This window comes from Hetaerina americana, unplaced genomic scaffold (assembly GCF_022747635.1).
Source record: "Hetaerina americana unplaced genomic scaffold, ioHetAmer1.1.p SCAF_8, whole genome shotgun sequence".
NCBI lineage: Eukaryota > Metazoa > Arthropoda > Insecta > Odonata > Calopterygidae > Hetaerina > Hetaerina americana.
The window spans coordinates 30969660-30982738 of record NW_027287427.1 but is presented as its reverse complement, the minus strand read 5'-3'; the positions used below and the strand labels follow the sequence as shown (position 1 = coordinate 30982738).

General features: G+C 36.7%; 1 protein-coding gene across 1 annotated transcript in view; it reads right to left on the bottom strand.

Moving 5' to 3' along the window:
* The window catches only part of LOC139697978 (nose resistant to fluoxetine protein 6-like), a 107877-nt gene that overhangs the window by 70195 nt on the left and 24603 nt on the right, over positions 1–13079 (bottom strand). The window contains exons 3-7 of the mRNA XM_071596832.1: positions 8970–9187; positions 8125–8222; positions 7283–7476; positions 3422–3582; positions 1828–1996 (exon numbers count right to left, since the gene is read on the bottom strand). Of these exons, the coding sequence (XP_071452933.1) occupies positions 1828–1996; positions 3422–3582; positions 7283–7476; positions 8125–8222; positions 8970–9187 (840 nt within the window). The remainder of the gene's footprint in view (positions 1–1827; positions 1997–3421; positions 3583–7282; positions 7477–8124; positions 8223–8969; positions 9188–13079) is intronic.

Here is a 13079-nt window from a genome sequence, read left to right as displayed (position 1 = left end):
ACGTTATCTATGTAATATATAATAAGGAAGGACAAGCCAACAAAAAATTAAGATTTATTAGACGAGTACTGGATAAATCTGATGAAAAGGTCAATGAGAAATTTTATCTTTCGTTGGTTAGGAGTCATTTAGAATATGCTGCTAGTATATGGGATCCTCACGAAGTTGGATTAATTGCCGAATCGGATCGCATGCAGCGTAGAGGAGCTAGATTTTTAAAACGTTGATATGATAAACTTAGTAGCGTATCCAAAATATTAGAGCAGCTAGGTTAGGAATCACTCACGAAGCGAAGGTTAAATTACAGATTTAATTACTTCCATATATTGGAAGGACGTCTCTTTAGCACTGATTTTGAAAATATGTTATTGCCCCCATCGTACTACGGTAGGAGAGGTCATGTCAATAACATTAGAGGGATTTTGTATAGAACAGATATTTTTCCACGAACGATAAGGGATAACATTGTCCGACCGCGTTCCTCACCGACATAAATGAAGCCACGCTATTCTTTGACTTCCTCCATCCCATAACCGAATAGTTGCGCTTCGTCACGCTATGGTTAACCGGTGTCTCCATTTGGTGATCTTGGGTTGCTTTCACATTCCTTCACACATTTTAATAGAGCCAACCCTGGAGTCAGGTAATTAATTTATAACAAATGATTTGTTTTTGTAGATGTTAAAAAAGTCATCCCCAGTACTGTATTGTAAAACATAAAATAGGAATAGCTCTTAGCTCCTTTCCATGTTCTTACATGGTTCTGGAGAATTCAAAAAATTGAAATGTACACTGAGATTTTTAAACCCATTTTTTAACCTAACCGTAAGTAACCTCAAATCAACCCCATGCATATTTGTTGATTTTCATATCCTAAAAACACCCAATCTGAGTTATAATAGCCCAGCGCTTATAGATTTAGAATTTTAAAAGTCTCTATTTGTTGAGAAAACCTTCGATGTTTTTTGTCAATAATACAATGAATACACATTAAAAAATTCCCGTTCGTTTCACAACGGTGGCCTGTATTTAGAATGTCAAGAGTTCGTCACCTAATAGTCAGGGCTCGTATTCCTATTTTAAATAATTGGAATCGAAAAGAGTGTTTATACATTATTTTTAAATTTGATCGGTATTTTCTACTTTTCAGGAAATAGTTTCCTTTGAGTATTGCTTGAAATCCACTCCGTTCTTATATTAGGCGCTGCGGACCCTGCGTCGTTCATTATCACCAGCTGACACAAATATTACTCGTTTGTGAAAAGACGTGCTTAACTGCCAACGTCTTTACTTTAATCTCGAGTATTCTCCTTATGACATTCTCCCAACCAATGGGAAATTTTTTTAGCATTAAAGAATACTTTATAGAGGACTTAGCTGTCTGGTTGAATATCATGACGTCGCGAATATCGGAACGCCTCTCTCCCCCGTGAAGAAGGGGAAAACACTGTATTCATCCCCGAAGTGTGCGACGCCATTTGTTGACGACGTCCGAATTCATCCCCCGCACCCCACATCTACATCTGCAGACGGACCATAATGGCGAGTGAGAGGGTTTGTTAAGACACTGGGAAGAACTATGGGAGAGCTAAATTGGGAACTTCCTCCCATCGACCTCAATTTCAAATAATCCTTTACTTTCGACAGGGCATTTTTCGAACCCCCAATTTCGTTCCTCGATGAGTGAAATAAGGTAATTGGTGCTTTATTTCAGACCAGGATGCGGGAACCCCAAGTTCATCAGCCGGAGGATATATATTTTTTATTGAAACGGTGGGGAGACCATTGGAAAGACCGTCGATCTTCGTTAAATTCGACCTCACTTACCATTTTTTCAGGGGTGACATAGTTATTGATGTACAGTACGTTGGTCCACCAGCTCTCAGAGCACCTCTCAGCTTCCAAGCCCACTTTCTGCTGCCAGAGCGGGCCGGAGCCAAACTTAACGAGTAGAGTAGTGTAAAATGCCAGCACAACCATGTAGACAGGAGTTAGCCTGAGAAATTTAGAAAAAAATGTGAAAACTACTAGGAAAGTTAACAGCAGCTAATGTCATGAAGTTTAGCTTGAATTAAAATATTCAATTCTACTGGAAGTTCTGAATTAACGGTAGAATAGATTGTGTTTCCTGGTGATTTTTCTTTATATATTTCTATGATCACAATGTACTTATTTAGCTCTACACAAAATATCATAGGCATTGGAAAATGAGAGGGTTCTATTTGTACCTATTTGTGAGAACCGAATATGTCTACAGAAGAAAAGAGCAGAAGGCAATGTAAACACTAAAGAGAAAACACATTGGTATTGCCGGAGGTACTGAACTTAAATTGAGATATAATCAATTTTTTTAAAGCATGATAGAAATAAAAATAGAAGGAAGTGCCTCAGAAGGAAGACCAACGGTCTTTGATTCATCGACTGATTACAAGTGTCGTCCAAGTTCTAATAAAGTCCAATTTTTTCTCAAGACTAGAAGTAGATGGATTTGGTGAGGCTTAGACAAGTGCGGGCACTTTTACAAATAGAAAATATAAATAACAGCACCATATATTGTAATGGTTTATCTAGCTCCCACTAGAACGTATTCAGTACTTGAAATGGCGTCATTAAACAGGCAAAAGAAGAAAAAGAGCCTATAAAAGTTTAACCTTTCTGGTGTGTATAGTTTGCCAAAAATAGGAGGCGTTTGAATGTAAGGAAAACCTCTAATGACTTGAAAGAATTGTCAATGGCTAATGTCTTTCTTTATTTGACGTAAAAGTAAAAGAATAAGTATTTGATGACATCGTGATTTATTTACAAGTAATTAAATACTTAGGAATTTATGTTTTATTTATTCTAATACCCTGCAAGCCACTGCTAGGGTGTGTGACAGGGGATGAATACACGCCAGACTAATTTTGACCCGAATATGACCTCACCGCGGTCGGAAAAGTCATTATTAGTTTTAAACGTTTGTTTACATTAAACTACCCTTGGTGAGAAAACCAGATTGCGTCAAATATTGTCTTCATTCATAACTGATGATGATACACGGGGGCGAAACCATGGTCATTCACAGAGTTTAGATTTAGAATTGGAGCTTTTTCTCCCTTTTCTCTTTTAATCCATTACTTTGTTTCGAAGATGCTAAAAATGCAAGGTTGAACTAGTATTAATATAATATAATATTTGTTTAGATTCAATGTTAGCGTTCAGTCTTTCAAAAAATCTAAATTAATTACCGAAATCATTTTATTCCCAATGAAATAATATTAAAATTTCAGTCTCTATTCAGAATGCTAGATTAAGCAGTTAACTTAGGCTTGGAGAATATCCGCTAATGAGACCCAAAGTACTATATGTACAATCCCTTGAAAACCTGTACACGTGTTTACATACCATACGCAATGAGAATTGTAATCATTATTTCCCTCACCTGACATAGCGGTGGACGTATAACATGAATATGTTGATCCGTTTCTTCTTCTCATACTCTTGAATCATTAAGTAGCACACCAAAAATCCGCTTATCGCAAAGAAGGTATCCACAACTATTGGTCCATTCAGAAGGATCATTGCCGTAACTTTCCTGTAGAACTAAATGGGAAAAAAAATAAAGTTAGGAAATATTTTATAGTACTCTCAATCAAGAGAATTCAATATTTTCCATTTTATAAAATGTATGTGGGAATAGCACCCAAAAATATAAATATATGAATTTTCGAAGTTACCCGTGAACATTATTACGGATTAATCCATTTAATTTCGAAATGCTGTAAAGTATGAAGGTAGTCAGGACCCACATAGCTGCCTGCAACTGTAACATGACTCAAGCCTCTTCAAAATGTTATAATTAAAATAGTCACTCTTGCACCTATTTCACCATAGAAGTTTTAAAGTGTAATACGGCCACCACACTACCTTACACTTAATTGCGAAATCCATTTTTTGATGTTTTAAAAAAATATTCATTTTTTTCTTTTGCGAACGTATTTTATCACCATAAAAATATAAATATGGTAAAGAACACTTTAATGAATGAACTCTATAACCATAGTATTGCCCTTATATCATTAATATAGAATATATCGCTGAGTATAAAATATGAGATCTTCCTTTTGTCCCATTGCAATTTCAATTCATTTATTTTTTTATAATTGTGCTCAGGGAAATTTATAAGTCATTTCCGATTGTAATTATAGAATATTTTTGCTCCAAATTATAGTATTCGACAGTTAACACTAATTGTCCTGATAACGCCACTTGCTAAAATAAAAGCTCACATTGCATTTCCAAATATTAATGCTTGCATTTTCTTATGCTGCTAGATTATTTTTAAAGGGCTGGTGTCCTTTTTCATTGAAATAGTTCTCTTCAATTATAAACAAGGCTTTGCGATTATAATGGTTTTCATTAATAATTTAATTCAGTTATGATTAAGGCTCGTATGTGACGTATTTTTAAGGGTCTCGGGGAGGGGTGGTGAACCTTATGCCGATTCAGTGCCAAAGTTTATATAATAAAACTAAGTCTGATAAGACAATACACTTCGCTTGCGGGCCAACCCATCGAGTGAGATAGAGGTATCAGTTTTTCATGTATATAATAGGTCTAGGATGTTTTTATAACAAAAAACAATAATTTTAAAATGGAGTTCACAACTATTTGTTTTGAAGTTTAAGATATTTTATCAGATCTTATAGCAAAGGTTAATTACGTGAATTAAATATCATAGAAAATCTCTTTATAATTTATTCAAACTTCTTAATTCTTGGGATATGCAATTGCCTTTAGTTGGAGGATGAAGTTAATATTTTCAATTAATTTTGTTGATTCGCCTCAAGTCAGAGAAATATTATTCCTAAAGGAAACTCTCACGTCATACGTAAACAAAACGAATTTATACTGACGTAAGATAGCATTCTAGTGAAAATATCAAAATGGTGGAAATCATCTAGCTGATGCACACAGTCTACTAGTCTTGCTCTGACACACATATATGGCATATGAGAACATCGTTTAGCGTGCAATGACGAAAACGGAAACAAAGTATAAGGCGCAGAAAATGTTTGATAACTCAAAGTAAACGGTATTGTTCCGATGGCAGAGGCTACTGACTTATACGGCGTTTTCTTTGTCTTCCATCTGCAAATTAACCATATAAATTTTTGCTACTTTTTTGGCATTGTAAAATAAACACACCGTGGAATCCCCACTTTGCGCACGCGTGCCATAGTTTTGCCAGTCTAGGGTTACTTAAAAGATCGACTTAGCTTCATTTCTATTCTCAAGAACTGAAATAAGTTCAACAAGAGGAACCAGGAACTGCAGAACTGAACTGGCCTATAACTAATTATAGCTTAATGTACAAAGTTTAATTTTTAGTTTTTCTATATTTCATAAATGTCTACTCTATCTATAAATACTAGTCATATGAATGACTAGATATAGTCGCTGGTTGCTCTTGTAAAATTTAATATTTCCCGTTTACAGGAGCATGTTTTAATTATTGTTCCCAGTCATTACTTGCAAGTAATATAATTTGAATGAAAAATACTCTCCTCAAACTTCACCCGAATAAAGAGTACATTTGTTGAAAAGAAGTTGATTTGTCTTGACGAAATTTTGTAACAAAAACGTTGTATACAAGCACACTAATTGCATTTTTCTGGTTAAATGTGTTGGCAACTTTTGTGATTTTAACCGATGGAATCGCTTAAATAGTATAACGTCAGTTTTGTTTTCGGTGGACCAAGTTTGATTACCATTTTTGTCAGAATGAAATTGCCTGCTTTTAATTAAAATGTTGTATAAGTAATTACTGGAATAACTCGGACTCGAATTAATGATATTTTAGCTATCGGGCCCACAAATTCTCAATTTCATTGCGTATATACTGTTACATGCATGTACGCCCACAGATGGACATCATCGGGGAAATGGCCAAAACGTGTTCAGAGGACCGCAAAACATGCATTACCATTGAAATCACTCGGTCGATTTTTTTATGGATACAATACTCCTCCCACGTTTAAATTAAATAAAAATCAAATAATGTGGATCAGCAGGGTTGGTCACATTTTTATGAAAATCTCGTTCAGCGAAAGAATATTTATTCTCACTCCCAAAATACCACTTCAAAAAAGAAGTATGTGCAATTAAGAATAATGATAGTTGAAATCTTTATTGAAGCTCAGTGGGACTCAAAAGATTAATTAGATACAAAAAACAAATTTAAAAATATATTTTAAATAGAGAAATTCACATTAATCATTTAACGGATGTTACGATGAAATTATAATCAATCGTTACACGACCCAATTAACAAAATATTCCTAGAAATCATCCGATGATTACAATTCAATTCTAAGATTTGCAATAATTAAAGTTTATGTTATTTTTATGAATCCAAGTTTATGCTCTGAATAAAATTTGTTTTGCATATTTTTCCTTCAGGTTCTTTTCTTTATTATTGCCCCCTCTGATGTCATAAAATATCTAACCAAGAAGTGGTTATGAGTAATTTATTTCTCGGCTTATAAATTTCTGTGCATGAACATCATCTAAACGAAAAAATTGGCATCCTCTAGTGTAAATGAACCCCGCACGAATGTTTGGAAAATTTATTTCGTAAAATGGAATGTCCCTGGGCAATGTACATATCAAAGAATTCCTGTCAGAAAACAATTTCGTTTGTCTTGATATAATTAGGTTAAGTTCAGTCACATCATCTTAAGAGGAGGAAACACTTCATTACCCAAAATCAAACTCGAGCGTCGCCGCACATCGTCTTTCCCTCGGCTTTGGTTTCGCATACAATGCTATTTGATTAATCGGGCGCAAGGCTTAACGCGACGGCTTTTAATTTCCACGCGTGAGCCAAATAATCCGGGTATCGTGGTACTCCGGGAACGAAAATTTGACGAAGCTAGTACTCAGTACCACCCCACCCACCTAGCCAGCCGCCAGCCACCAGCTTGATGGATGCGGAGTCGCGGAAGAACTTAGCTGCAGTGGCACTAAAAGGGAAGTTGCGGGAAATTAATGCCACGGAGCACTTCTCGAGATCATGAGTGATGTTTTACGAGTCCCCATTGCCGAGAGAGAGAGGGGTGAGGAGACGGAAGGAAGGAGAGATAAAGGCGGATACTGGGCGGGTGTAGAGGAGAATTCACGGGAGACCTCCGTGCCTTGCGTAAATTGGTTGCGATTAAACGGAGTCGAATTCTAGCAAGGTTTGCTCGAGTACCGAGCGTATTCGTTCCTCGTGTCGGTCGGAATAATTGAGCCCACGTACGCTTTCGATGAACTCCGGGTTCGTGAGCGGTGATCCCAGGTTGAACATGAGGCGGTGTCCCATTATGATGAGGCAAAGTGACATCATCTTGAGGCCGTGAATGCACTCCAATCCGTCTGATGACTCCTTGTAGGTCAATAACTTCTCGATGTTGGCGCTCGCGGAGAAGCAGTGGATCAGCTTGTGTATCAACTCTGTGGAGAAGGATGGATAGTTGTCGTAAGACCTCGTTAATGCATTCAAGGCATCATCGAAATTTACCCCGTTTGCTTTTGCCCCGTGCAAATGCCGTGGCAATCACCTTGTGTGCTGCTTATTTTAATCCGGAGTGTATTTAATTAATGAACGTGGCAGTTGGCATTGGCGATTTGCATTTGTCATCGGTCACCACAGTGCTGTGGTATTGCTAACAGATATATGGCAAGTAAATCGTTTAATAAGTTACCAAATTAAATCAGGCTCCTCAGAATCACAGTGCTTTTCCTTACGATTACCTTTTGGCAGAGATTAACCCACATTACAGTCCATAGGTACTAGTTATCAATAAGACTGAAATGATTCAGAATTCTAGAACTTTTACCTTGAATAGATGAGTTTTTATCAAAGAATTATCGGAGAAATATGTGTGAATGTAAATGTGAGCATATGAAAATTAACCTTTACTTTGCATCATACCGGTAGTTTTTGAATATCCGAAGAAAACTATACAATTTACGGAACAGAAATTATTACATTGAAATCAAAATTTGAGTATCAGGAGCTTCCAATCGAAAAACAATTGTACCGAACATGCATTAGAATGATTGGGATACGATGAATGAGAAGAATATTGAATTACTTACTGGGTCTTTTGATATCCCTAGGAATTCCTGTCAGGTACGGATATACATCATAGAGTGTGCAAGCTGACACAACCATAAGGAAAAATCCAAACACCAGCCTAGAAAAAGGAAATAATAAAAGAAATTAACATGAATTTAAAAATCTATTTCTACCTGAGCACAACTTCGGCTATATGAATCATTTAACGAACGAAAAGAGTAATCATATTGGTTAATTCAGATTTCTATTAAATCTTATGCATAGGTAAAAGTACTTATCGAACACCATCGATAATACATATACAAGTTGAATAATTGGTTCAATTTCATATAGAAATCTTTAAAAAATATATATTATATATATATATATATATATATATATATATATATATATATATATATATATATATATATATATATATATATAACTTCATTTATATAAAATAAATATACAAATTCTTGTATGTATAAATATATACAAATATATTTGTACATTTATTTCTTTATCAATGGATTATATATATGTTTATATCTATATATATATATATATATATATATATATATATATATATATATATATAAATAATCCACATTATATATATCATATGTATATATATAAATACATATATGTATATATATAAGTATAATATAGTATATATAAGTATATATATATATAATGGAATATATATACATATAAATATGTATATAATCCATTGATATAGAAATAAATATACAAATATACTTGCATATATTTATTGGTCAATCATCAATGATTGAAAGTGTTTTTGGTGGTTAATTTGGGGAGTCTCTGACCCATTGCCAGTATGGGCCAGTATTCCCAGTATGGGCCACCACTCTTTTCTCACCCAAGTATGAATCCTCCAACGGTGAGCTCGAAGGGTTCGTGGACTTGGCACATCTTTTCCTCCACTGTGGCCACGGCGTGGATTTCCAGCATGGGGGCGATGTGGTTGAGGACGTAGTTGAGGTGGGCCTCCCAGTCGGACGCGGAGCAGGCGGACGGGATGCAAAATCCCCAGTGGACTTCATTCCGGGAGTTGCGGGAAGGGTCCTGAGCCGCCAGCTTTCGGAGGAAATAACATGCTTTCGGTACTCCGTTGGACATGCACAATCATTCGCTCGGATAGGCATCGTCGGATGCCTGAAGCGAAATTCGAACTCGATCGACCCATTACCCCCTCAGGGCTCGATTATCGTAGGAGCCGCAGAGGCAATAGATGCCAGGGAAGAGAGAATATTTTAGCATTAAATTTGACCCAGAAATATTGTTCACCGATCTATCAGAAAGCTGAGCTATGTTCATGCATAAAATGAGCAAAAATATTTTCCATGCTTTCAAATGACTTTCAGTATTTTAAACCCATAATTAAATGCAACTGCCAGCTAGTTTTTAGCATCCAAGAGCTATGAGAATTGGCTATGATTTCAATTGCTGAAGCAAACTCAGTGGTTTCATACTATTTAAAAATTGACTCTCAGTACTGGTTTAGTAATAATCAAACTATATCTTTAATTCATTAGTTAAGTTTGTTGTCAATTAAATGCAACAATTTCAGAGTGTAAAAATCGTTCGCCTTGACTAGGATTTTTTGTTGGCCTAATTTAAAGTTGATTTCCTTTCTAGTGTGATAATTCGTTGAAACAAAAATTCATTAATAATGTGAAGCAGGGACGATGAGGGCCAATGATTTATATTTTCGGTACTTTCGTCAATTTCAGTGATCACTGCGACTCATTTTAATAGCCTTTCAATTTACTATGTGGTAGATGAAAATGCCACCGTAAAAGGAGTAGGGTATAATTCAAGTTGATGAATAATGGAAAACTTTGGTTAGTGTTTGTCACCCTCTCCACAAAGTATACTTCAACCCGCAGGTGCTCATAAACAAAAGCTCTTTGCAAGGGGAAGGCCTTTTGTGCACCGCAAACTGACGACAATAGATTACAAAGGAAATGATTTTCTGTTACAAATACTTCTATTAATCACTGTCAAAATATAAATTAGATGCCATGCATCGCCATCCTTGCGATTTTAAAATTTTATAGTTTTCATAAAACTACAAAATTTTACGTGAGAAGAAGTTTTGCATTGAGCTATGTAGAATTTGTTCTTAAATATGCGTATTTTTAGGACTGACTTCTGTCTACTTGTGCATTATTGAATAGCCGTGTCAATTAACACTGACTTGGGCACTATTAGCCAATCTTCTTCAGTTTGCGAGCTCTAGAATTCAAATATCTACGGGAGATGCCAAGGCATGGCAGTTTCCCTCCAGTATTATGTCTCCAAACCCTCGCGCTCGTTTCACCAACCTTCATTTATGCAATTTGTTATAGATGACGAAGACAGACAAGCGTATTCAATTTAAATAAACTCTCAACTTGAAAATATGAAGCATGAGGAAACAGAGATTCGATTGATTGAGATAACAAGAAACATTTGAGTTCCTAAGAGCTTTATTTGAAATGAAAATATTGGTGCTTTGCATTCATTTATTTCGTGTTTGGGGAATTTACCGCGGAGAAGCGTGGTGCTAATTGCAGGTAAAGCAGTGCCGCGGTGCGGCGGAGAGTATATTATAGCCTCGCGAGGATAGTCTATTTGACCCGTGATCCTCTTTTGAGCTCACTAATACTAAATAATTGCGCCAGGAAAATTTGAAAGCATTATTTCCACCACAATTCTTGCGGCATACCACAGGATTAAAAACTAGTTGTACAGGCCACCGGATGAATGCCTGACCCAACTCGGGGTCTCCCAATCCCACTCCACCGATCAATGCATTTTATCCTCGCGGGGCCCTGGTGATAACGTGAACTATTGGTCAACGCAGACATAGGCTAATTTGGTAATATTCAATGACCCACGTTATCGACCAGGCGAAGATTTTTCTCCCGCCAACCTCGCTTTTGTTGGTTAAACGTTTTTTATTCCGTATTCACCACCGGCCATAAATCCAGAATGGGCTATAGGAGGAACACAACAGCCGCTATATTCACGGGGGAAATAATGTCAGAAATTAAGAATAAGTTGTGATGAAAATGTTGAAAGAGCAGGAGCTCAAGGGACGCATTGAATGGATCGTAATGCAACACGGTCCGCGATTTTGGGGAGCCTCGGTTCGTGACCTCCAGGGTTGAATCGGAATTAGGCCGCTGCCTTCAAATCAGCGCTCGAACCGCACAAAATCGCATCGGCGAAAGGCAGCAATGGGATAAATTTTATCATTTTCCAGCAAACCTTGATTAAGAGGAAAATCGTGCACGTTCCCCCAATTTTCCCAGCTTGAGATCGGCAAAAAATATTTCGTGCTCTGAACTCTATTAGCGTTTAAATGCAGTGACCTGAGATTTTGATGCAGGAAATAAGGTTTCCAAATTTCATATTATTGTATTGTTCGGATAAAGTTAAATTTGACATTACCTTTTGGATACTGCTTCAACAAATTGAATTTGGCATTTCTTTGAACAATATTCCTCATAAAATAATATTAATAAAATCTATAATTAAAATTATGCTAGTCTTCATGCCCAGTAAGGTATTACATATTTAGAAATCAAATCAAAATAGATTGACTCCTTTTGCCGCTTATCGAAGAGATACGAAATATGATCAACAACTACGAACACTGTAAACAAAGTAAAATAGTTATTCACATCATTTATGTGGTTTTAGTGCCTTCCAAATTTCGGTGAGAATTAATGGCCTCTTCCTCCTACATCACGTCCTCTGGCGAGCGCTGAACGCGAATAGTCCAAAATTATGGGACATGTAACTGTGTAGTACACTTAACGCGTGAAAAATAAATCGATACCTACCAATCACAACGGATTTGTTTCTCACTGAATTCCCACGGGCTAATTTCCTCCACGCTGCAAAACAGCGGTGAACAAAACGAACCAAAGCAAAGCAACGCAAACAAATGAGCGACGAAAAGAATGAAACAGGGACGAGGCAGCGATTTGCATCCCTCGATTTACTACCACGCGACACGATTATCTGCTTTTCTCGAGCCAAAAAAAAAGAAAAAGTATAAGAATCCTGTTGCCGAAAACGCAAGCGTAAACCTGTCAATACCGTAAGCAGTACGGCGTAATAAAATAAATTTGTTCATGACTAGGGTTTTTCTTTCATTTTTGTAAACGTGGCGCACTGGATAAACCTCGATCTAGAAAACTACTCCCGATTAATGTCCAATGCTCGATTTTACCGACGGTGTACGCATTGATGAAAATGTTCAGCGGATGTATATAGGGACTGCGATTGATATCGTCGAAACAAATGGGAGCCCGAGTGCACCAGCACTTGGCGCCACCTTTGGTACCCGCCCCACCAGCGCGCGGCGGAGATGCAGGGTCGCCGGACAAATATGTCACAGCTTTCACACCCAAACACATTACGACGTGCGTGACCAACGAAAGTTTTTTTTGCAAAATTTATACACCATTTTTAAGTGTTACCTTTTCATCTGAATGAAATGCAATGTGAACGTCATGTGTCTCAATAACTTGTTATGCATTCCACATTCCCTTCGGCATATCGTGGATTTCAAGGCAATTTATCCTCGTTTTCGCTGCCGATTTCCTTGCTTTCTTAACAAAGTCGATTGATTGATGTGTATGCTCTCATGTTCCATTAGCGGGACGGAAGTTTAAAAATAATACGACATATTTCAAAATTTCCCTGTCGTTTAAGACCGTCGATGAATCAGGGCTCACGGAGGCAATGCTTTTTTGTCGAGAGCTTTTCCTCCAACTAGTTTTCCCCCCTGTACACATTTTAAAAGCACTGTACAGAATTTCCTTCGTTTTCGCTGATATTTAGCACAGTATTTGCACCTATATTGCATCCTTGCGATAATATTCACAGGATTATCACCGTATAGATAGTGTTTTTTCGCAAAGTGAAAAATTATCCGCCGAAAACGTTTTAAAAAATCGAATTCTAACGAAAA